The 26157-nt window shown below is 44.8% G+C and overlaps 1 protein-coding gene and 1 long non-coding RNA gene across 25 annotated transcripts in view; both read right to left on the bottom strand.

Moving 5' to 3' along the window:
- ptprsa (protein tyrosine phosphatase receptor type Sa) overlaps positions 1–26157 on the bottom strand; it is a 421887-nt gene that overhangs the window by 30299 nt on the left and 365431 nt on the right. For 14 of the 23 annotated variants that reach the window (XM_045697360.1, XM_045697368.1, XM_045697364.1 and 11 more), the window contains 4 exons: positions 21177–21352; positions 19516–19641; positions 11704–11858; positions 2157–2442 (listed from right to left, as the gene is read on the bottom strand). In XM_045697360.1, the coding sequence (XP_045553316.1) occupies positions 2157–2442; positions 11704–11858; positions 19516–19641; positions 21177–21352 (743 nt within the window). The remainder of the gene's footprint in view (positions 1–2156; positions 2443–11703; positions 11859–19515; positions 19642–21176; positions 21353–26157) is intronic. The other 9 variants (XM_045697369.1, XM_045697365.1, XM_045697366.1 and 6 more) reach the window with 1 other exon arrangement.
- On the bottom strand, positions 3459–4654 carry LOC123727849 (uncharacterized). 2 transcript variants are annotated; one of them, XR_006759781.1, is made up of 3 exons: positions 4509–4654; positions 3651–3770; positions 3459–3512 (listed from the first exon to the last, which is right to left on the bottom strand). It is a non-coding gene; the product is annotated as an uncharacterized lncRNA (long non-coding RNA). The 2 variants fall into 2 exon arrangements; XR_006759780.1 differs by lacking the exon at positions 4509–4654 and adding an exon at positions 4449–4500.

Raw genomic sequence — 26157 nt, 5'->3', positions numbered from 1 at the left:
ACCGCCGGTGTGGCGGTAATAAGGTCACCGTAACAGCCCTGGTCGTGTATATATACTGTGAACCACCAGATCCTCCTCTCCACCCTCTCCGAGTTGGGCATCTCCGGCGCGGACCACGCTTGGATTGCGTCCTACCTGACAGGTCGCTCCTACCAGGTGGCGTGGCGAGAATCTGTCTCCGCACCACGTGCTCTCACCACTGGTGTCCCCCAGGGCTCTGTTCTAGGCCCTCTCCTATTCTCGCTATACACCAAGTCGCTTGGCTCTGTCATATCCTCACATGGTCTCTCCTATCATTGCTATGCAGACGACACACAATTAATCTTCTCCTTTCCCCCTTCTGATAACCAGGTGGCGAATCGCATCTCTGCATGTCTGGCAGACATATCAGTGTGCATGACGGATCACCACCTCAAGCTGAACCTCGGCAAGACGGAGCTGCTTTTCCTCCCGGGGAAGGACTGCCCGTTCCATGATCTCGCCATCACGGTTGACAACTCCATTGTGTCCTCCTCCCAGAGTGCTAAGAACCTTGGCGTGAACCTGGACAACACCCTGTCATTCTCCACTAACATCAAGGCGGTGACCCGATCCTGTAGGTTCATGCTCTACAACATTTGCAGAGTACGACCCTGCCTCACACAGGAAGCGGCGCAGGTCCTAATCCAGGCACTTGTCATCTCCCGTCTGGATTACTGCAACTCGCTGTTGGCTGGGCTCCTTGCCTGTGCCATTAAACCCCTACAACTCATCCAGAACGCCGCAGCCCGTCTGGTGTTCAACATTCCCAAGTTCTCTCACGTCACCCCGCTCCTCCGCTCTCTCCACTGGCTTCCAGTTGAAGCTCGCATCCGCTACAAGACCATGGTGCTTGCCTACGGAGCCGTGAGGGGAACGGCACCTCCGTACCTTCAGGCTCTGATCAGCCCCTACACCCAAACGAGGGCACTGCGCTCATCCACCGCTGGCCTGCTGGCCCCCCTACCTCTGAGGAAGCACAGTTCCCGCTCAGCCCAGTCAAAACTGTTCGCTGCTCTGGCACCCCTATGGTGGAACAAGCTCCCTCACGACGCCAGGACAGCGGAGTCAATCACCACCTTCCGGAGACACCTGAAACCCCACCTCTTTAAGGAATACCTAGGATAGGATAAAGTAACCCTTCTAATCCCCCCCCCCCATAAAAGATTTAGATGCACTATTGTAAAGTGGTTGTTCGACTGGATATCATAAGGTGAATGCACCAATTTGTAAGTCGCTCTGGATAAGAGCGTCTGCTAAATGACTTAAATGTAAATGTAATATTACAAATGATTTTGGGCGAGATAGGGGGAGTGTACATGTGTAATTCAAGGTCAAGTGTGTTGTTGTATGGAGGGGGGGACATTAAAGTTTAGATCGGATTGGATCGTTGGTGTTTGGACAGACTCCATGGCCTTCCAGGTGTTGGTAATGGGTTCTCATCTAAGCAGTATTTGTACATTTTGAACTTAATCGTTTTATGCTTTTTTTTCTTCTGAAAAATCCTTCATTTAGAGTCTATGCCCTGATCACAAAGCTGTTCTATCTGGAGCCTATTATTTGAAATCCTTCAGAAATGCATTCGCAGCATTAGACAAAGAGCACTGCTTAACCATTCCATTTCTATCTCTTTAATAGACAACGGTATTGAGTGGTGTCAGCAAACAGGTGAATGGTTGAAATGAAAGCTCACTTGAACGCGGTAAAATAAGCTGTCTATTCAAATGTTTTATTCCATTCATTGTGATGGGGTTAGGATTTGCCCATTTTAATGTACAGGTACAAAATAAATATGTCAATATATAATTTCAAGGCCATTTCAATTTAACTGGTAGTATTACCTCTGGCTCAAAGATATCATGAATGTGCCAGAGCATTGAGAGCAACTGGAGATAAAACCTCCATTCCGTGTCTTAACATGATTCATGGTTTCGTATTGGTAGGCCTATGGCTAATATTTCAAGCTGTCTTCTATCATGAACATATACCTCAATTTTGTGCCTTTCCCCACCCTCCCTTTTCTCTGGTTCACTGCGGCCTACGTACCTACAGTGTATGTCTATGGCCTACCTTAAACTCCAGCTCAGCTCCACTCCATTTTGTGTCTTCCCCACCCCACCTACATCCCCATTACCTACCTTAAACTCCAGCTCCATGCCGGTGACGTGCTCGCCCGTCTCCACCTGGGCCAGCTTCTGGATGTAGGAGAACAGGCTCCTGGCTGCCACCTCCGTGTTGCCGCACGCCACCGCCTCCAGCAAAGCGTCGTGGTTGAAGCTGTACTGGTCCTCCGTCTGCACCATGTAGTTCCGTTGCGATCGCATCAGGGTCACGTGGCCGTAGATGTCCACTGTTTTCTCGTGCTTGATGCGCTCCAGCATGGCATCGATCACGATGAAGCAGCCTGTCCGCCCCACGCCCGCACTAGGGGAGGAGAAAGATAGCGAGACGGGGGTGGGGGGGTGGGGCGAGGGGGGGAGAACACGCTCTTATTTACAACTGTGACCTGGCCAAGATAAAGCAAAGCAGTGCGACACAAACAATAACACAGAATTACACATGGAATAAACAAACGTACAGTCAATAACACAATAGGAAAAAGTCTATATACAGTGTGTGCAAATGGCGTGAGGAGGTAAGGCAATAAATAGGCCATAGCGGTGAAGTAATTACAATTTAGCAAATTAACACTGGAGTGATAGACGTACAAATGATGATGTGCAAGTAGAAATACTGGTGTGCAAGTCGAAATACTGGTGTGCAAAAAAGCAAAAAAGTAAATAAAAACAATATGGGGATGAGGTAGGTAGATTGGGTGGGTTATTTACAGATGGGCTGTGTACAGCTGCAGCGATCGGTTATGTTTGGCTGATCCAGACAAACTAACTTTCAGTCCATTAGAAGGTGCTCTTACCATGAGCAAATAAAGTTGGAATATGAATTTGAGAGAGAAGGAAGAAGGGAGGCAAAGACAGGGTTGAAGAGAGGAGGAGATGATAATATGGGGCAACACAGCTCTACTGGCCCATCCCCATCACAACACAGCTCTACTAGACCAGGCCCATCACAACACAGCTCTACTAGACCAGGCCCATCACAACACAGCTCTACTAGACCAGGCCCATCACAACACAGCTCTACTAGACCAGGCCCATCACAACACAGCTCTACTAGACCAGGCCCATCACAACACAGCTCTACTAGACCAGGCCCATCACAACACAGCTCTATTGGCCCATCACAACACAGCTCTACTAGACCAGGCCCATCACAACACAGCTCTACTAGACCAGGCCCATCACAACACAGCTCTACTAGACCAGGCCCATCACAACACAGCTCTACTAGACCAGGCCCATCACAACACAGCTCTACTAGACCAGGCCCATCACAACACAGCTCTACTAGACCAGGCCCATCACAACACAGCTCTATTGGCCCATCACAACACAGCTCTACTAGACCAGGCCCATCACAACACAGCTCTACTAGACCTGGCCCATCACAATAGAGCTCTACTGGCCCATCACAACATAGCTCTACTAGATCTGGCCCATCACAACACAGCTCTACTAGACATGGCCCATCACAATACAGCTCTACTGGCCCATCACAACACAGCTCTACTAGACCTGGCCCATCACAACACAGCTCTACTAGACCTGGCCCATCACAACACAGCTCTACTAGACCAGGCCCATCACAACACAGCTCTACTAGACCAGGCCCATCACAACACAGCTCTACTAGACCTGGCCCATCACAATAGAGCTCTACTGGCCCATCACAACATAGCTCTACTAGACCTGGCCCATCACAACACAGCTCTACTAGACATGGCCCATCACAATACAGCTCTACTGGCCCATCACAACACAGCTCTACTAGAACTGGCCCATCACAACACAGCTCTACTAGACCTGGCCCATCACAACACAGCTCTACTAGACCTGGCCCATCACAACACAGCTCTACTAGACCAGGCCCATCACAACACAGATTTACCAGACCAGTCCCGCCTCAGGACAGCACGACTAGACCCGTCCCATCACAACACAGCTCTACTAGACCTGGCCCATCACAACACAGCTCTACTAGACCAGGCCCATCACAACACAGATTTACCAGACCAGTCCCGCCTCAGGACAGCACGACTAGACCCGTCCCATCACAACACAGCTCTACTAGACCTGGCCCATCACAACACAGCTCTACTAGACCTGGCCCATCACAACACAGCTCTACTAGACCAGGCCCATCACAACACAGCTCTACTAGACCTGGCCCATCACAACACAGCTCTACTAGACCAGGCCCATCACAACACAGATTTACCAGACCAGTCCCGCCTCTGGACAGCACGACTAGACCCGTCCCATCACAAAACAGCTCTACTAGACCCGTCCCATCACAACACAGCTCTACTAGACCTGGCCCATCACAACACAGCTCTACTAGACCTGGCCCATCACAACACAGCTCTACTAGACCAGGCCCATCACAACACAGCTCTACTAGACCTGGCCCATCACAACACAGCTCTACTAGACCAGGCCCATCACAACACAGATTTACCAGATCAGACCCACCTCAGGACAGCACGATTCGACCCGTCCCATCACAACACAGCTCTACTAGACCCGCTCTACTAGAACAATCAGAGATTGGAGAGGTGCGCCAACTACTGCATCTAATATGCAGACTACTGAGCTAGACAGACCCTTTAATTCACACACACACACACACACACACACACACACACACACACACACACACACACACACACACACACACACACACACACACACACACACACACACACACACACACACACACACACACACACACACACACAGGGTTGCAGCATTGTACTTATTTTTGTACAATCTTATTCCATTCTTATTAATTTGTTTACAACTATTCTTAATTTTATGTATGTATGTATGTATGTATGTATGTATGTATGTGTGATGGGTAACGATGCTTCGTGGGATGTCAGTTGTTGATGTGTGCAAGGGTCCCTGGTTCGAGCCCAGGTTGGGGCGAAGAGAGGGATGGAACCTACACTGTTATGTATGTATGTATGTATGTATGTATGTATGTATGTATGTATGTATGTGTGTATGTATGTGTGTATGCGTATATATATATATATATATATATATATATATATATATATATATATATATATATATATATACTGCTCAAAAAAATAAAGGGAACACTTAAACAACACATCCTAGATCTGAATGAAAGAAATAATCTTATTAAAAACTTTTTTCTTTACATAGTTGAATGTGCTGACAACAAAATCACACAAAAATAATCAATGGAAATCCAATTTATCAACCCATGGAGGTCTGGATTTGGAGTCACACTCAAAATTAAAGTGGAAAACCACACTACAGGCTGATCCACCTTTGATGTAATGTCCTTAAAACAAGTCAAAATGAGGCTCAGTAGTGTGTGTGGCCTCCCCGTGCCTGTATGACCTCCCTACAACGCCTGGGCATGCTCCTGATGAGGTGGTGGATGGTCTCCTGAGGGATCTCCTCCCAGACCTGGACTAAAGCATCAGCCAACTCCTGGACAGTCTGTGGTGCAACGTGGCGTTGGTGGATGGAGCGAGACATGATGTCCCAGATGTGCTCAGTTGGATTCAGGTCTGGGGAACGGGCGGGCCAGTCCATAGCATCAATGCCTTCCTCTTGCAGGAACTGCTGACACACTCCAGCCACATGAGGTCTAGCATTGTCTTGCATTAGGAGGAACCCAGGGCCAACCGCACCAGAATATGGTCTCACAAGGGGTCTGAGGATGCGCCAGTGGCGAATTTGCCAATCTTGGTGTTCTCTGGGCTGTAAGCACAACCCCCACCTGTGGACGTCGGGCCCTCATACCACCCTCATGGAGTCTGTTTCTGACCGTTTGAGCAGACACATTCACATTTGTGGCCTGCTGGAGGTCATTTTGCAGGGCTCTGGCAGTGCTTCTCCTGCTCCTCCTTGCACAAAGGCGGAGGTAGCGGTCCTGCTGCTGGGTTCTTGCCCTCCTACGGCCTCCTCCACGTCTCCTGATGTACTGGCCTGTCTCCTGGTAGCGCCTCCATGCTCTGGACACTACGCTGACAGACACAGCAAACCTTCTTGCCACAGCTCGCATTGATGTGCCATCCTGGATGAGCTGCATTACCTGAGCCACTTGTGTGGGTTGTAGACTCCGTCTCATGCTACCACTAGAGTGAAAGCACCCCCAGCATTCAAAAGTGACCAAAACATCAGCCAGGAAGCATAGGAACTGAGAAGTGGTCTGTGGTGTCCACCTGCACAACCACTCCTTTATTGGGGGTGTCTTGCTAATTGCCTATAATTTCCACCTGTTGTCTATTCCATTTGCACAACAGCATGTTACATTTATTGTCAATCAGTGTTGCTTCCTAAGTGGTCAGTTTGATTTCACAGAAGTGTGATTGACTTGGAGTTACATTGTGTTGTTTAAGTGTTCCCTTTATTTTTTTGAGCAGTGTATATATATATTATTTAGTTTTTTCCAATGTACTTTACTCAAACCAGTGAATATCACTTATTATAAATGAGATCATTAACTATCAGCTATCTTGGAATATCCAGGGACTATACTCTTCACATTTTTTTTATAAAACAACAAATCTAGAATTGATTAAAAACATCAAGGGACAGGACATCATAATCCTACTGGAAACATGGTATTGTGGAGACATAGATACTCAGTGTCCCTCAGGCTATAGAGAAAGTTTACTACCATCAATCAAACATAAAAATGTTAAACGGGGCCGAGACTCAGGTGGAATCATAATTTGGCATAAGCAGGACTTAGCACTGAATGAAATGAAAAAAGGTACCAGTCACATTTGGCTAAAACTTAACAAAGGTACAATCTACTGTGACAATGATGTATACATACAGTGAGGGAAAAAAGTATTTGATCCCCTGCTGATTTTGTACGTTTGCCCACTGACAAAGAAATGATCAGTCTATAATTTTAATGGTAGGTTTATTTGAACAGTGAGAGACAGAATAACAACAAAAAAATCCAGAAAAACGCATGTCAAAAATTGTATAAATTGATTTGCATTTTAATGAGGGAAATAAGTATTTGACCCCCTCTCAATCAGAAAGATTTCTGGCTCCCAGGTGTCTTTTATACAGGTAACGAGCTGAGATTAGGAGCAGACTCTTAAAGGGAGTCCTACCCAATGTGGTCACTGCACGACAGGGGAGGTAGAGACAGAGATGCACTTTCTTCTTTACTGTGATAAATATTCCTCACTAAGAGATTCATTATTCACAGAAATGACTACATTTATTCACAATTTTAAAAGTAAAAATACTCATGGGCGAAGGAGCAATGGCTCGTCTTGCAGCCAAATATGTATTTGCCTGCCATAGCCTGAGGGACACTGAATAATAACATCTGCATAGTAAGCAGTAACTTACTTATTATTACTATTATTGTTATTACTATTATTATTGTTGTTTATCATTCCAAATAGTAGTGGTATGGGTGGTAATGGTAATGATAGCAGTTTAGTGATGGTGGTGGTAGTAGTAGTGGTAATAATGATAATAGTTGTAGTACTGATGTAATGGTGAAGATGACTGTTATTTAGTTATAAGTTAGTTATAGTTTCATTTTCCATATTTAGATTTTTATATTTCATTTTGTATTATTATTTACTGCCTATTTTATATTATTATTTGTTATTGTTTATAATTTTATTACAATGTATATTGTATACATTGTTGCTTTGGCAATATTGACACAATGTTTTTCATGACAATAAAGCAGCTTGAGAGTGAGAGTGAGAGAGAGACAGAGAGACAGAGAGACAGAGAGACAGAGAGAGAGAGACAGAGAGAGAGAGATGAGAGGGAGGGAGGGAGGGAGGGAGGGAGGGAGGGAGGGAGGGAGGAGGGAGGGAGGGAGGGAGGGAGGGAGGGAGGGAGGGAGGGAGGGAGGGAGGGAGGGAGGGAGGGAGGGAGGGAGGAGAGAGAGAGACAGAGAGAGAGAGACAGAGAACCAGAGAGAGAGAGACAGAGAGAGAGAGATGGAGGGAGGGAGGGAGGGAGGGAGGAGAGAGAGAGAGAGACAGAGAGACAGAGAGAGAGAGAGAGAGAGAGAGAGAGAGAGAGAGAGAGAGAGAGAGAGAGAGAGAGAGAGAGAGAGAGAGAGACAGGGACAGGGAGAGACAGAGAGAAAGAGAGAGAGAGTGAGAGATGAAGGGAGAGAGAGAGATGGAGGGAGGAGAGAGATGGAGAGAGTGAAAGATGGAGAGAAAGAGAGAGAGAGATGGAGAAAGTAAGGGTTAGGGAGACAGAGACAGAGACACAGAGAGTGAGAGGAAGGGTGTGTGTGTTAGTGACTCAGAGCCCTGCAGTCTAGCTTTAAAACACTGGATAGCTGTGACCTTCACTTTACTCACCACTACTACTGTTCTACCAGCACTGTCTGGCTGGATCTATTCACTGAACCGTGTACACACACAGAAATACCTTATTTACGGAAGTATTCACACCTTTTGCTATGAGACTTGAAATTGAGCTCAGGTGCATCCTGTTTCCATTGATCATCCTTGAGATGTTTCTACAACTTGATTGGAGTCCACCTGTGGTAAATTCAATTGAGTGGAAATGATTTGGAAAGGCACACACCTGTCTATATAAGGTCCCACAGTTGACAGTGCATGTCGGAGCAAAAACCAAGCCATGAGGTCGAAGGAATTGTCCGTAGAGCTCCGAGACAGGATTGTGTCGAGGCACAGATCTCTGGAACGGTACCAAAAAATGTCTGCAGGATTGTAGGTCCCCAGGAACACAGAGGCCTCCATCATTCTTAAATGGAAGAAGTTTGGAACCACCAAGACTTTCTAGAGCTGGGCGCCCGGCCAAACTGAGCAATCAGGGGAGAAGGGCCTTGATCAGGGAGGTGACCAAGAACCCTATGGTCACTCTGACAGAGCTCCAGACATCCTCTGTGGAGATGGGAGAGCCTTCCAGATGGACAACCAGCTCCGCAGCACACCACCAATCAGGTCTTTATGGTAGAGTGGCCAGACGAAAGCCACTCCTCAGTAAAAGGCACATGACAGCCTGTTTGTAGTTTGCCAAAAGGCAACTAAAGGACTCTCAGACCATGAGAAACAAGATTCTCTGGTCTGATGAAACCAAGATTGAACTCTTTGGCCTGAATGCCAAGCGTCACGTCTGGAGGAAACCTGGCACCATCCCTACGGTGAAGCATGGTGGTGGCAGCATCATGCTGTGGGGATGTTTTTCAGTGGCAGGGACTGGGAGACTAGTCAGGATCGAGGGTAAGATGAACGGAGCTAAGTACAGAGAGATCCTTGATGAAAACCTGCTCCAGAACGCTCAGGACCTCAGACTGCGGTGAAGGTTCACCTTTCAACAGGACAACGACCCTAAGCAGACAGCCAAGACAACACAGGGGTGGCTTTGGGACAAGTCTCTGAATGTTCTTGAGTGGCCCGGCCAGAGCCCAGACTTGAACCCGAATGAACATCTCTGGAGAGACCTGAAAATAGCTGTGCAGCGACGTTCCCCATCCAACCTGACAGAGCTTTAGAGGATCTGCAGAGAAAAATGGGCGAAACTACCCAGCTACAGATGTGCCAAGCTTGTAGCCTCATACCCAAGAATAATTCTTCAACAAAGTTTTGTATTTGTAATAAATTTGCTAAAAATTATAAAAACCTGTTTTTGCTTTGTTATTATGGGGTATTGTGTGTAGATTGATGAGAGAAATAACAATTTAATCAATTTTGAGATAAGGCTGTAACGTAACAAAATGTGGAAAAAGTCAAGGGGTCTGACTACTTCCAGAATGCTCTATATAGCAGGAGTACTCAACTCTTACCCTATGAGATCAGGAGCCTGCTGGTTTTCTGTTCTACCTGATAATGAATTGCACCCACCTGGTGTGCCAGGTCTAAATAATTCCCTAATTAGAGGAGAACAATGAAAACAAGCAGTGGAACTGGCTTTGAGGTCCAGATTTGAGTTTGAGGGATCTACAACAAGGACTTTGTGATCTAAGAGAATAAGTACATGTTTTTTTTATTTTTTATAAAAAAAGTATTTTCAAGTGCTGGGTCCATGGTTCATTGGAACAAAGAGAGGAAAACTCAACACACCTGCTTCAACTAACCAGAGTCCTTAATGAACACTAGTGGACATCTCGCTGTTTATTTATTATCTATGCTTAGCCACTTTAATAACTCTACCTACATGTATATATTACCTAAATTACCTCAACTAACCTGTGCCCCCGCACATTGACTCTGTACCGGTAGCCTTGCTACTGTTATTTTATTATGTTACTTTTTAAAACTTTTGTTTATTATTAAATATTTTATTAACTCATATTTTTCTTAAAACTGCATTGTTGGTTAAGGGCTTGTAAATAAGTATTTCACCGTTGTGTTTAATACACCTGTTGTATTCGGCGCATGTGAAAAATACAATTGTCACGACCTGATCTGTTTCACCTGTCCTTGTGCTTTGTCTCCACCCACATCCAGGTGTTGCCCATCTTCCCCACTTATACCCTGGGTATTTATACCTGTGTTTCTGTCTGTCTGTGCCAGTTCGTCTTGTTTGTCCAAGTCAACCAGCGTTTTGTCTCTGTTCCTGGTTTTCTCCAGTCTCTCTTTTTCTCGTCCTCCTGGTCCTTGTACCCGCCCGCCTTACCACTCTGCCTGTCCCTGACCCTGAGCCTCCCTGCAGTCATGTACCTTTGCTCCATCTCTGGATTATCGACCCCTGCCTGCCTTGACCTGTCGTTTCCCCGCCCCTGGTGTTACAATAAACATTGTTACTTCACACAGTCTGCACTTGGGTCTTACCTTGATTCCTGATAACTATTTGATTTTAATAAGATTACAGTCCTTATTAAACACTAGTTGAATAGGATTAAACCAAAGTAGAGTCCTTATTAAACACTAGTTGAATAGGATTAAACCAAAGCAGAGTCCTTATTAAACACTAGTTGAATAGGATTAAACCAAAGCAGAGTCCTTATTAAACACTAGTTGAATAGGATTAAACCAAAGTAGAGTCCTTATTAAACACTAGTTGAATAGGATTAAACCAAAGCAGAGTCCTTATTAAACACTAGTTGAATAGGATTAAACCAAAGCAGAGTCCTTATTAAACACTAGTTGAATAGGATTAAACCAAAGTAGAGTCCTTATTAAACACTAGTTGAATAGGATTAAACCAAAGCAGAGTCCTTATTAAACACTAGTTGAATAGGATTAAACCAAAGCAGAGTCCTTATTAAACACTAGTTGAATAGGATTAAACCAAAGCAGAGTCCTTATTAAACACTAGTTGAATAGGATTAAACCAAAGCAGAGTCCTTATTAAACACTAGTTGAATAGGATTAAACCAAAGCAGAGTCCTTATTAATCACTAGTTGAATAGGATTAAACCAAAGCAGAGTCCTTATTGAACACTAGTTGAATAGGATTAAACCAAAGTAGAGTCCTTATTAAACACTAGTTGAATAGGATTAAACCAAAGCCTGCACCAAACAGTGAGTGGTAGAAGTATGGTTTTCATATACATCTGTGAAATCTGCTGGGTGAGTCCACTAGTTGTAGCTGTGTTATGTGCAGTACTACCAACCTGCAGTGAGCGATGATGGGGCCTGCGTCTGGGGGGTTACAGGTCTTGACCCGGCGGAGGAACGCCAGGAAGGGGGTGGGGTACTCGGGGACCCCGTGGTCGGGCCACGCCGTGAACTGGAACTGACGGACCTCCCGCTTCTCACTGGAGCCATTCTGGAGATGAGAGAGACAGGGATGGGGTTTAGAACCACATGGTGTGTGTGTGTGAGAGAGAGACAGGGATGGGGTTTAGAACCACATGGTGTGTGTGAGAGAGAGACAGGGATGGGGTTTAGAACCACATGGAGTGTGTGTGTGTGAGAGAGAGACAGGGATGGGGTTTAGAACCACATGGTGTGTGTGTGTGTGAGAGAGACAGGGATGGGGTTTAGAACCACATGGAGTGTGTGTGTGTGAGAGAGAGACAGGGATGGGGTTTAGAACCACATGGAGTGTGTGTGTGAGAGAGAGACAGGATGTGTGTGTGTGGGTTAGCTACTTTCTTAGACATTCTTATGGTATACTGCATCTATTAACCCCAAAATCTGTTCCCATGTGTGTGTGCCAACCACAATATATAGAGCGACAATAACAAAGCTGACACATGAGAATACATTTTTCCAACAAAAAAAATAAAGTCTAAAAAACACCTCACATGAGCTTTACTGCTGAATAAATACATCTGGTAATTAAAAGTATATTTTTCTATTTATTTATTTATTTATTTTGAATCCCGGACCATTATACTGGTTTTGTATTTTCTGCAATGGATGTGCTTCTTTCTTCGCGGGGAAGTATAATAGATTTTTTAAGAAGGGTTCTGTGTCACAGTATACAGTATATGCATACATATGGATGCCTCTGAGTGGGTATGTGTGTGTATGTGCATGTGTGTGTGCGTGTGTGTGTGTGCGTGTGTCTGTGTGCGTGTGTGTGTGTGCGTGTGTGTGTATGGTGTGTGCGTTACAGATTCCCTACATACAAACTACTGCCGCCTAAGTTCAGACACATCTGACAAAATTTGTTTCCTTTGCTGGAAAACAGAACAATGAGACGCCATACTAATGCAGAAATAAGGAGAGAAAGAGAGAAACAGAGAGAGAGAGAGAGAGATGGCGGGAGAGAATGTGAAGAGATGTGTGTTTGAACAGAGGGAGGTTAAGATAGAGATGGAATAGCAGTGGGTAGAGTGAAGAGAGGGAAGAAAAAAGGGGTAGAGAGAGCAGGGTGGTGAAGTATAGAGAGTAATGAGGAATGTAGAGGGACGGGTTGACAGGATGCTGTACACCAACAGATGTACACAACAACAAGCCCAAAAAGCTGCAAACTGTGAATTCTAACCAGCCCAAAAGGACCAGTGCTACTAACTAGCCTACCTGTTAAAGAGACATTTCCTTGGAAGCGTCTGACCCTTAGATCTCCACTCCCCCTTCCCTCTCCTCTCTCCGAAACACCCATGTCTCGTTTTCTAGCTATACACTTGTATGTTGGCTTGGCTGCCAAGTGTTTGGGGCAGCTGGGATATGAGCAGTCTGACAATTATGCATGTAGCATTTTCTTCCGCTCACTTAGCTAAGTGCTTGGCAGACGGACATTAAAAGATGATGGACGGTGAACGAGAGAGAAAGAGGGGAGAGGTCTGGAAAGAAGGGGAGGATGTAAATAGTTTCAAGGGAGAAAGAGAGAGAGAAAGAGAGAGAGATGAGAGAGAGAAAGAGAGAGAGATGAGAGAGAACGATTATGAGAGAAAGAGATGAGAGAGAGATGAGAGAAAGAAAGATGAAGAGAGAGAGAGAGAGAGATATGAGAGAGAGAGAGATGAGGAGAGAGAAAGAAAGATGAAGAGAGAGAGAGATATGAGAGAGAGAGAGAGAGAGAGAGAGAGAGAGGAGAGAGGAGAGAGAAAGAAAGATGAAGAGAAAGATGCCTAAGTAAACTATTTCCCTCTCCTTCCCAACCATTCAGTTGTTTATTTAACTGTTGGATGCAGGATGTTGTGTTAGCTCAGAGAAATACACTGTTTGTGAGTTCTGTTCCCCACCATTCGGTTCTTTATTTAACTGTTGGATGCAGGATGTTGTGTTAGCTCAGAGAAATACACTGTTTGTGAGTTCTGTTCCCCACCATTCGGTTCTTTATTTAACTGTTGGATGCAGGATGTTGTGTTAGCTCAGAGAAATACACTGTTTGTGAGTTCTGTTCCCCACCATTCGGTTCTTTATTTGCCTGTTGGATGCAGAATGTTGTGTTGGCTCAGAGAAACACACTGTTTGTGAGTTTGAGTAGGGGAGCCAATACAATACATGGATACAGACAGACAGACTGACAGGCTCCAAAAGGGCTTGCTATCCCCAGGGCCCACCAGGTAAGACCAGCATATATTAGCTCATATCGCATTCAGACAAGTTCTTATTCCTCTCACATTACTTCCACAGTGGCTTCTCCTCAGATGGCCTCACAGAAACATACAAACAAAGCCTCGGCTGAAACAACTGGATGGGTGAAGGAAACATAGGGAGTATTCCACCAAGCCTATGCAAGAAGGCAAGATGAAGATATTGACTTCTTAGGCACTCCTGTGTGACCAGATAGCTTAAAACAAAATGGCAACCTGGACTTGGGTAGATGTAACATAGTAAATGTAAAAACCTAACACTCCAATTAGATTAACATGTTACATTCCGTATGGTATGTCTTAATTTTTGGATGTCCATCATTCATTTCATATATGTGATGAAATACAATTTGTATGATATGTTACGAATTGCAATTTGTGCAATATGTTACGAATTAGCAAAACGTATGATATGTTAGCAATGTTTTGGCTAATGTTAACTACGTGGCTTATGCTAACATTAGCTAGGTGGCTAATGTTAGCTAGGCTAGAGGTTAGAGTTAAGGTTAGGGTTAGGATTTAGGTTAAAGGGTTAAGGTTAAGGTTAGGGTTAGCTAACACGCTAAGCAATATTCTCCCGGGACTGCCACTCAGAAGAATATCAGCGTGTGCAGAGAAGCACGAGATTGAACTTCACTCAACTTTCTAGAGTTTCCCCCATTAGTTCAGGGCAGCAGGTAGCCTAGTGGTTAGAGCGTTGGACTAGTAACCAGAAGATTGCAAAATTGAATCCCCGAGCTGACAAGGTAAAAATCTGTCGTTCTGCCCCTGAACAAGGCAGTTAACCCACTGTTCCTAGGCCGTCGTTGAAAATAAGAATTTCTTCTTAACTGACTTGCCTTGTAAAATAAATAAAAAAACACTATCAACGTTTCTCTTTACTGTGGAAATTGTGATCGAATCAATGCAACATACTGAGAAAAAAAATGAACTACGCAATTGTTATTTTACTGCTGTTCTTTAATTATTTGTTACTTTTATTTCTTATGTTTTTATGTATTTTTCTTAAAACTGCATTGCTGGTTAAGGGTTTGCAGACACTGAACTAAAGTAAGCATTTCACTGCAAGGACTACACCTCTTGTATTCGGTGCATGTGACATATACCATTTGATTTTGTTGTAGGCAGAACGCATCGGAGTAAGATTCTATTGCATTGACATGCACTACTCAGCCAGTTAACCATAACCAATCAGAGCTGCAGAAGGCCTATATACCAATAGACCATTGCCATATATGGATCTGTGCCATTCACTTTGAACTGGACTTTGTTTACAGCGTGAGTAGGTGAGTTTGTTTTGAGATCAAAGCGAGAGCTGCATGTAGCGACGTGTGAACGTTTGTTCATATCCTTTGATAGTTAGAGATATTAACCCAGTTATAGATCATTAGTAGTCAACAATAGGGGAGTGATTGATAGTTAGTTAGTTAGTTATTAGTCCAGTTATAGATCATTAGTAGTCAACAATAGGAGAGTGATTACTAGTTAGTTAGTTATTAACCCAGTTATAGATCATTAGTAGTCAGCAATAGGGGAGTGATTACTAGTTAGTTAGTGAGTTATTAGTCCAGTTATAGATCATTAGTAGTCAACAATAGGGGAGTGATTACTAGTTAGTTAGTGAGTTATTAGTCCAGTTATAGATCATTAGTAGTCAACAATAGGGGACTGATTACTAGTTAGTTAGTGAGTTATTAACCCAGTTATAGATCATTAGTAGTCAGCAATAGGGGAGTGATTACTAGTTAGTGAGTTATTAGTCCAGTTATAGATCATTAGTAGTCAACAATAGGGGAGTGATTACTAGTTAGTTAGTTAGTTATTAGTCCAGTTATAGATCATTAGTAGTCAACAATAGGGGAGTGATTACTAGTTAGTTAGTGAGTTATTAGTCCAGTTATAGATCATTAGTAGTCAACAATAGGGGAGTGATTACTAGTTAGTTAGTTAGTTATTAGTCCAGTTATAGATCATTAGTAGTCAACAATAGGGGAGTGATTACTAGTTAGTTAGTGAGTTATTAGTCCAGTTATAGATCATTAGTAGTCAACAATAGGGGAGTGATTACTAGTTAGTTAGTTAGTTATTAGTCCAGTTATAGATCATTAGTAGTCAACAATAGGGGAGTGATTACTAGCTAGTTAGTGAGTTATTAGTCCAGTTATAGATCATTAGTAGTCAACAATAGGGGAGTGATTACTAGTTAGTGAGTTATTAACCCAGTTATAGATCATTAGTAGTCAACAATAGGGGAGTGATTACTAGTTAGTTAGTTAGTTATTAACCCAGTTATAGATCATTAGTAGTCAACAATAGGGGAGTGATTACTAGTTAGTTAGTGAGTTATTAACCCAGTTATAGATCATTAGTAGTCAACAATAGGGGAGTGATTACTAGTTAGTGAGTTATTAACCCAGTTATAGATCATTAGTAGTCAACAATAGGGGAGTGATTACTAGTTAGTGAGTTATTAGTCCAGTTATAGATCATTAGTAGTCAACAATAGGGGAGTGGTTACTAGTTAGTGAGTTATTAACCCAGTTATAGATCATTAGTAGTCAACAATAGGGGAGTGATTACTAGTTAGTTAGTGAGTTATTAGTCCAGTTATAGATCATTAGTAGTCAACAATAGGGGAGTGATTACTAGTTAGTTAGTTAGTTATTAACCCAGTTATAGATCATTAGTAGTCAGCAATAGGGGAGTGATTACTAGTTAGTGAGTTATTAGTCCAGTTATAGACCATTAGTAGTCAGCAATAGGGGAGTGATTACTAGTTAGTTAGTTAGTTATTAACCCAGTTATAGATCATTAGTAGTCAACAATAGGGGAGTGATTACTAGTTAGTTAGTTAGTTATTAACCCAGTTATAGATCATTAGTAGTCAACAATAGGGGAGTGATTACTAGTTAGTTTGTTATTAGTCCAGTTATAGATCATTAGTAGTCAACAATAGGAGAGTGATTACTAGTTAGTTAGTTATTAACCCAGTTATAGATCATTAGTAGTCAGCAATAGGGGAGTGATTACTAGTTAGTGAGTTATTAGTCCAGTTATAGATCATTAGTAGTCAACAATAGGGGAGTGATTACTAGTTAGTTAGTGAGTTATTAGTCCAGTTATAGATCATTAGTAGTCAACAATAGGGGAGTGATTACTAGTTAGTTAGTGAGTTATTAACCCAGTTATAGATCATTAGTAGTCAACAATAGGGGAGTGATTACTAGTTAGTTAGTGAGTTATTAGTCCAGTTATAGATCATTAGTAGTCAACAATAGGGGAGTGATTACTAGTTAGTGAGTTATTAACCCAGTTATAGATCATTAGTAGTCAACAATAGGGGAGTGATTACTAGTTAGTGAGTTATTAGTCCAGTTATAGATCATTAGTAGTCAACAATAGGGGAGTGGTTACTAGTTAGTGAGTTATTAACCCAGTTATAAATCATTAGTAGTCAACAATAGGGGAGTGATTACTAGTTAGTTAGTGAGTTATTAGTCCAGTTATAGATCATTAGTAGTCAACAATAGGGGAGTGATTACTAGTTAGTTAGTGAGTTATTAGTCCAGTTATAGATCATTAGTAGTCAACAATAGGGGAGTGATTACTAGTTAGTTAGTTATTAGTCCAGTTATAGATCATTAGTAGTCAACAATAGGAGAGTGATTACTAGTTAGTTAGTTATTAACCCAGTTATAGATCATTAGTAGTCAGCAATAGGGGAGTGATTACTAGTTAGTGAGTTATTAGTCCAGTTATAGATCATTAGTAGTCAACAATAGGGGAGTGATTACTAGTTAGTTAGTTAGTTATTAGTCCAGTTATAGATCATTAGTAGTCAACAATAGGAGAGTGATTACTAGTTAGTGAGTTATTAACCCAGTTATAGATCATTAGTAGTCAACAATAGGAGAGTGATTACTAGTTAGTTAGTTAGTTATTAACCCAGTTATAGATCATTTATAGTCAATAATAGGGGAGTGATTGCTTCCTACAAGAGCACAAAATGTGTTCATTTCTAGACATCTTTTAAAAGCCAGTCAGATGAAGAGTTTTGTTTTGTTTTAAAGGGGCAGTGTTTTATTTTGAGACAGGTTTGAATATGCTAAGTAGCCAATAGGCAGAGGGTAGCATAATTTCTGATTCTCTGTAGTAATGGTATGAGATTAATAATGCATTTTATTTTGTAAAGTGGTTTCTTGCATCAAACAACACAACAACATGTTCAGTCACCTCCTTGTCTGAAGGACAAGTGGATAAACAGGTTCATGTCAAGTCCTGCATGTTTTTTCTCATGGAATGTAGGCCTACATTGAACACCACACATTGGCTGTTACTGTAGGCTGAATGATAGAACAGCTATTTCCATGTTAAAATGTTATGGGATGCATTTTCTGCATTTCTTTGATGGTAGGCCACTCTGGTAGGTCTACACTATGATCAAATGGCCACAGTAGCCTACTTGACCGCTGTTAAAACTAACTTAAAGCGGGTAAAACTAACTTAAAGCTAACTTAAAGCGGGTACAGCCTCGTGCCAGAAGTTGCAAAGAATTTTCACAACGTTCAAGTTTGTGCTCAGCAGACCTGAAATTTGCTCATTGATGACAAAAATGAGAGGGAACATTGATGCTAAGTAGTTGCAAAGTAACTACAAAGTAGTAAGTACTTACAAAGTTGTTAATTAGCAAAAATGCTGAAGTTGCCCGTGATGAGATTCGAACATGCAACCTTTGGATTGCTATACATCCACATTATACGTCCACCAATGCACCCCAACCAACCACCCTTCTTTCGTTTTTTTTAAGTAACCTTTGTCTTATTTAACCATAACAACGTAATATATCATATAATTTCAGTGTCTCAGATTTACATTTACTATGTTACGTCTAGTCTTTGAGACCAGGCTGAGGAAGTTGGGGTTAGGGTAATAACTTGCCTTGAGATAACAGTCTGGACTGGAGTAGTATGAAGTTGTAGCTAGATTGTTAAGGGAGTATGTGATTTAGATACTAAAGTAGAGTTTAGAATAGCAGTAGGGAGTGTGATTAAATCAAATCAAATTGTATTTGTCACGTGCTTCGTAAGCAACAGGTGTGGACTAACAATGAAACGCTAACTTACGATTAAATGCTGTTATGTAGTTTGAAATGTGTAATGTAGTAAGGTGTGTTTTGCTCGTGTGTACACTACAGTGTAAATTATAGCTCCACACCAGAGTTGGGGTCAATTCCATTTGAATACCAGTCAATTCAGAAAGTATACTGAAATTCAAATTCTCTTCAATGGTTTTCAATGAGGAAAGAATTGGAATTGGAATTTGGTTTACTTTATGAATTGACTGAAATTTAAATGGATTTCACCACAACCCTGCTCAACATAGTGTGAAATGAGTGTGTTATTATGCAGTATGGGTGGAGTAAAGTTGTGTACTCACTCGTACCTTGTGCAGGGAGAAAGTGCGAACACAGAAGGTGGCCAGCTCTATGGTATCCAGTAGAGTCACCTGGGTCATACCATAGGTCTCTGTGCCTCGACTGGGCCAGTACTGGTCACACTTGATCTGAGGAGAGAGGAGAAGAGGGGGCTGAGTACACAAACATCAATGAAAACACGTACGCGAGCATGCACGCACTCACTCACACACACTGCACAAAACAATCACACAGACTCTATTATATTGTAAACCCCATTCCAGCCATCCTAAAAAGAAAACAGCGTGCGGGCTCACTGAAACACAGCAGCACTGCTTCTCTCTACTTCACATCTTCCTGAACACTGCAGGACTGCTTCTCTCTACTTCACATCTTCCTGAACACTGCAGCACTGCTTCTCTCTACTTCACATCTTCCTGAACACTGCAGCACTGCTTCTCTCTACTTCACATCTTCCTGAACACTGCAGCACTGCTTCTCTCTACTTCACATCTTCCTGAACACTGCAGCACTGCTTCTCTCTACTTCACATCTTCCTGAACACTGCAGGACTGTTTCTCTCTCCTTCACATCTTCCTGAACACTGCAGCACTGCTTCTCTCTACTTCACATCTTCCTGAACACTGCAGCACTGCTTCTCTCTACTTCACATCTTCCTGAACACTGCAGCACTGCTTCTCTCTACTTCACATCTTCCTGAACACTGCAGCACTGCTTCTCTCTACTTCACATCTTCCTGAACACTGCAGGACTGTTTCTCTCTACTTCACATCTTCCTGAACACTGCAGCACTGCTTCTCTCTACTTCACATCTTCCTGAACACTCCAGGACTGTTTCTCTCTACTTCACATCTTCCTGAACACTCCAGGACTGTTTCTCTCTACTTCACATCTTCCTGAACACTGCAGCACTGCTTCTCTCTACTTCACATCTTCCTGAACACTGCAGGACTGTTTCTCTCTCCTTCACATCTTCTCCATTCCAGGACTGTTTCTCTCTCCTTCACATCTTCTCCACTGTAGGCTTCACCCCCACCCCCCCAACCCTCCCCGTAGGCTTCACCCCCCTCCCCTAGCAACGAGGACCAATCAAAGATGGCTAAATGTTTCCTTTCCAGCAGAGATCCACCACAGTGTGTCCAAGACAACCCCACACTGCCCCCCCAACACTCACTCACGCTGTCCATTCTATTTAACCTGATGAAGATTCATTCAACATGGAGCCCCCCCCCCCAGGCCCTGATGCGTTGTGACAGCTAGTGCAGGAAACGCATCGCTCTAACGCTCTCCTTGCGTTCGTAGTGAACGCTGGACGCCTGCTAACCCTGATGGTATCTGACAGGGGCGGAGATGGGGGGGTTAAAGAAGATGAGGTTAGACACCTGAGGTAAGGTTGGTAAGGTTGGTTTCTAAGGCGGATTCCAGGTATTCGTTATATTGTTGTAGGGCAATTCTAAATGCCTATGCTGATGGCTTAACTATAGGAAACACTGAACTAAAGTCAGAAAATATTCTCGGTCCCTCTGCGCTTCTTATACTTTCCTCAGTTACACTGCAGAATTTCCAAATAATTTTTTTCTGTAAATTCTGTTTTTGGTCAGAAAACAAGTCGTCCCAACACCGATCCAAGGGGAACACCAGATTCAATTCTATAGTTACTTACCCGTGATTTCTCTTCCAGTCTGGTCATCATGACCACAGTGGCTGCTCTCTGTTCCCACACCATCCTCCAGAAGTCCCCGAACGTCTCGGGCAGCGGGCCCTGCGTAGCCATGTAGGCATTCTGCTTCCTGTAGCCGTCTATGTAGTTGGCGTTGATATAATCACTGCCAGTAATACCTGGGAACAGAGAGAAGACAGTAATTGAGTTGAATTGAGGGACAATCTCTAGAATGGTTGGTGGTTAACAGGCCAAGTGGTCAATTCTGATGGGGCTCCAGGCGATTTCTTTTTAGTGAAGTTCTTATTGCACTTATCGCTGAGTTCTTACATAGTGCTTCCTCTTAACACCTTTCTTACATAGTGCTCCATCTTAACACCTTTCTTACATAGTGCTCCCTCTTAACACCTTTCTTTAATGCCTCTCCTTCCTCTCTCTCGCTCTCTCTCTTTACATTTTGTTTATATCTTTCTCTAGCATGATGTTGTGGCTGTGATTTAGTGTTGATGCTGGAGCATGCAGTAAGATTCAAGGAGCGTGCAGTAAGATTTGAGGAGCGTGCAGTAAGATGGAGGAGTGTGCAGTAAGATGGAGGAGCGTGCAGTAAGATGGAGGAGTGTGTAGTAAGATGGAGGAGCGTGCTGTAAGATGGAGGAGCGTGCTGTAAGATGGAGGAGCGTGCCGTAAGATGGAGGAGGGTGCCGTAAGATGGAGGAGCGTGCCGTAAGATGGAGGAGAGTGCAGTAAGATGGAGAAGCGTGCAGTAAGATGGAGGAGCGTGTAGTAAGATGGAGGAGCGTGCCGTAAGATGGAGGAGCGTGCAGTAAGATTCAAGGAGAGTGCAGTAAGATTTGAGGAGCGTGCAGTAAGATGGAGGAGCGTGCAGTAAGATGGAGGAGCATGCCGTAAGATGGAGGAGTGTGCAGTAAGATGGAAAGCGTGCAGTAAAATGGAGGGGCGTGCAGTAAGATAGAGGAGCGTGCCGTAAGATGGAGGAGCGTGCTGTAAGATGGAGGAGTGTGTAGTAAGATGGAGGAGCGTGCAGTAAGATGGGGGAGCGTGCAGTAAGATGGAGGAGCGTGCTGTAAGATGGAGGAGTGTGCCATAAGACGGAGGAACGTGCAGTAAGATGGAGGAGCGTGCAGTAAGATGGAGGAGCGTGCAGTAAGATGGAGGAGCGTGCAGTAAGATGGAGGAGCGTGCAGTAAGATGGAGGAGTGTGTAGTAAGATGGAGGAGTGTGTAGTAAGATAGAGGAGCGTGCTGTAAGACGGAGGAGCATGTAGTAAGACGGAGAAGCATGCAGTAAGATGGAGGGGCGTGTAGTAAGATGGAGGAGCTTGCAGTAAGATGGAGGCGCGTGCCGTAAGATGAAGGTGCGTGCAGTAAGATTCGAGGAGCGTGCAGTAAGATTTGATGATCGTGCAGTAAGATGGAGGAGCGTGCCGTAAGATGGAGGAGTGTGCAGTAAGATGGAAAGCGTGCAGTAAGATGGAGGGGCGTGCAGTAAGATGGAGGAATGTGCGGTAAGATGGAGGAGCGTGCCGTAAGCTGGAGGAGCGTGTAGTAAGATGGAGGAATGTGCAGTAAGATGGAGGAGCGTGCAGTAAGATGGAGGGGCGTGCAGTAAGATGGAGGAATGTGCAGTAAGATGGAGGAATGTGTAGTAAGATGGAGGAGCGTGCAGTAAGATGGAGGAGCGTGCCGTAAGATGGAGGTGCGTGCAGTAAGATTCGAGGAGCGTGCAGTAAGATTTGATGATCGTGCAGTAAGATGGAGGAGCGTGCCGTAAGATGGAGGAGCGTGCAGTAAGATGGAGGAGCGTGCAGTAAGATGGAGGAGCGTGCAGTAAGATGCAGGGGCGTGTAGTAAGATGGAGGAGCGTGCCGTAAGATGGAGGAGCATGCCGTAAGATGGAGGAGCGTGCCGTAAGATGGAGGAGCGTGCCGTAAGATGGAAATCGTGCAGTAAGACGGAGGAGTGTGCCTTAAGATGGAAAGCGTGCAGTAAGATGCAGGAGCGTGCAGTAAGATGGAGGGGCGTGTAGTAAGATGGAGGAGCGTGCTGTAAGATGGAGGAGTGTGCAGTCAGATGGAGGAGCGTGCCGTAAGATGGAGGAGCGTGCCGTAAGATGGAGGAGCGTGCAGTAAGATGGAGGCGTGTGCAGTAAGATGGAGGAGTGTGCAGTAAGATGGAGAAGTGTGCAGTAAGATGGAGGAGCGTGTAGTAAGATGGAGGGGTGTGTAGTACGATGGAGGGGCGTGCAGTAAGATGGAGGATTGTGCAGTAAGATGGAGGAGTGCGTAGTAAGATGGAGGAGCGTGCTGTAAGATGGAGGGGCGTGCAGTAAGATGGAGGAGCGTGCTGTAAGATGGAGGGGCGTGCAGTAAGATGGAGGAGTGTGTAGTAAGACGGAGGAGCGTGCAGTAAGATGGAGGAGCTTGCAGTACGATGGAGGAGCATGCTGTAAGATGGAGGAGCGCGTAGTAAGATGGATGGGCATGTAGTAAGATGGAGGGGCGTGTAGTAAGATGGAGGAGCGTGCTGTAAGATGGAGGAGCGTGTAGTAAGATGGAGGGGCGTGCCGTAAGACGGAGGAGCGTGCAGTAAGATGGAGGAACGTGCAGTAAGATGGAGGAGCGTGCAGTAAGATAGAGGAGTGTGCTGTAAGATGGAGGAGCGTGCAGTAAGACGGAGGAGCGTGCAGTAAGATGGAGGAGCGTGCTGTAAGATGGAAGAGCGTGCTGTAAGATGGAGGAATGTGTAGTAAGATGGAGGAGCGTGCAGTAAGATGGAGGAGCGTGCTGTAAGATGGAGGAGCGTGCTGTAAGATGGAGGATTGTACAGTAAGATGGAGGAGCGTGCAGTAAGATGGAGGATTGTGCAGTAAGATGGAGGGGCGTGCAGTAAGATGGAGGAGCGTGCTGTAAGATGGAGGGGCGTGCAGTAAGATGGAGGAGTGTGTAGTAAGACGGAGGAGCGTGTAGTAAGACGGAGGAGCGTGCCTTAAGATGGAGGAGCGTGCAGTAAGATGGAGGAGCTTGCAGTAAGATGGAGGAGCATGCTGTAAGATGGAGGAGCGCGTAGTAAGATGGATGGGCATGTAGTAAGATGGAGGGGCGTGTAGTAAGATGGAGGAGCGTGCTGTAAGATGGAGGAGCGTGTAGTAAGATGGAGGGGCGTGCCCTAAGACGGAGGAGCGTGCAGTAAGATGGAGGAACGTGCAGTAAGATGGAGGAGCGTGCAGTAAGATGGAGGAGCGTGCTGTAAGATGGAGGAGCGTGCAGTAAGACGGAGGAGCGTGCAGTAAGATGGAGGAGCGTGCTGTAAGATGGAAGAGCGTGCTGTAAGATGGAGGAATGTGTAGTAAGATGGAGGAGCATGCAGTAAGATGGAGGAGCGTGCTGTAAGATGGAGGAGCGTGCTGTAAGATGGAGGATTGTGCAGTAAGATGGAGGAGCGTGCAGTAAGATGGAGGATTGTGCAGTAAGATGGAGGAGCGTGCAGTAAGATGGAGGGGCGTGTAGTAAGATGGAGGAGCATGCTGTAAGATGGAGGAGCGTGCTGTAAGATGGAGGATTGTGTAGTAAGATGGAGGAGTGTGCCGTAAGATGGAGGAGCGTGCAGTAAGATGGAGGAGTGTGCAGTAAGATGGAGGAGTGCGTAGTAAGATGGAGGAGCGTGCTGTAAGATGGAGGAGCGTGCAGTAAGATGGAGGAGCGTGCTGTAAGACGGAGAAGCGTGCTGTAAGACGGAGGAGCGTGCTGTAAGATGGAGGAGCGTGCTGTAAGATGGAGGAGTGTGCTGTAAGACGGAGGAGCGTGCTGTAAGATGGAAGAGCGTGCTGTAAGATGGAGCAATGTGTAGTAAGATGGAGGAGCGTGCTGTAAGATGGAGGAGCGTGCTGTAAGATGGAGGAGCGTGCTGTAAGACGGAGGAGCGTGCAGTAAGATGGAGGAGCGTGCTGTAAGATGGAGGATTGTGTAGTAAGATGGAGGAGCGTGCCATAAGACGGAGGAGCGTGCAGTAAGATGGAGGAGCATGCAGTAAGATGGAGGGGCGTGCCATAAGATGGAGGAGCGTGCAGTAAGATGGAGGAGCGTGCAGTAAGATGGAGGAGCGTGCTGTAAGATGGAGGATTGTGTAGTAAGATGGAGGAGCGTGCAGTAAGATGGAGGAGCGTGCTGTAAGACAGAGGAATGTGCTGTAAGATGGAGGAGCGTGCTGTAAGATGGAGGAATGTGCTGTAAGACGGAGGAGCGTGCTGTAAGATGGAGGAGCGTGCTGTAAGACGGAGGAGCGTGCTGTAAGATGGAGGAGCGTGCTGTAAGATGGAGGAGCGTGCTTTAAGATGGAGGAGCGTGCTGTAAGACGGAGGAGCGTGCTGTAAGACGGAGGAGCGTGCTGTAAGACGGAGGAGCGTGCTGTAAGATGGAGGAGCGTGCAGTAAGATGGAGGAGCGTGCTGTAAGATGGAGGATTGTGTAGTAAGATGGAGGAGCGTGCAGTAAGATGGAGGAGCGTGCTGTAAGACGGAGGAATGTGCTGTAAGATGGAGGAGCGTGCTGTAAGATGGAGGAATGTGCTGTAAGACGGAGGAGCGTGCTGTAAGATGGAGGAGCGTGCTGTAAGACGGAGGAGCGTGCTGTAAGATGGAGGAGCGTGCTGTAAGATGGAGGAGCGTGCAGTAAGACGGAGGAGCGTGCTGTAAGACGGAGGAGCGTGCAGTAAGATGGAGGAGCGTGCTGTAAGATGGAGGATTGTGTAGTAAGATGGAGGAGCGTGCCATAAGACGGAGGAGCGTGCAGTAAGATGGAGGAGCATGCAGTAAGATGGAGGGGCGTGCCATAAGATGGAGGAGCGTGCAGTAAGATGGAGGAGCGTGCAGTAAGATGGAGGAGCGTGCTGTAAGATGGAGGATTGTGTAGTAAGATGGAGGAGCGTGCAGTAAGACAGAGGAGCGTGCTGTAAGACAGAGGAATGTGC

This window comes from Salmo salar, chromosome ssa16 (genome assembly GCF_905237065.1).
Source record: "Salmo salar chromosome ssa16, Ssal_v3.1, whole genome shotgun sequence".
Lineage (NCBI taxonomy): Eukaryota > Metazoa > Chordata > Actinopteri > Salmoniformes > Salmonidae > Salmo > Salmo salar.
The sequence above is the reverse complement of the archived record's forward strand: the minus strand, read 5'-3'. Positions and strand labels throughout refer to the sequence as shown.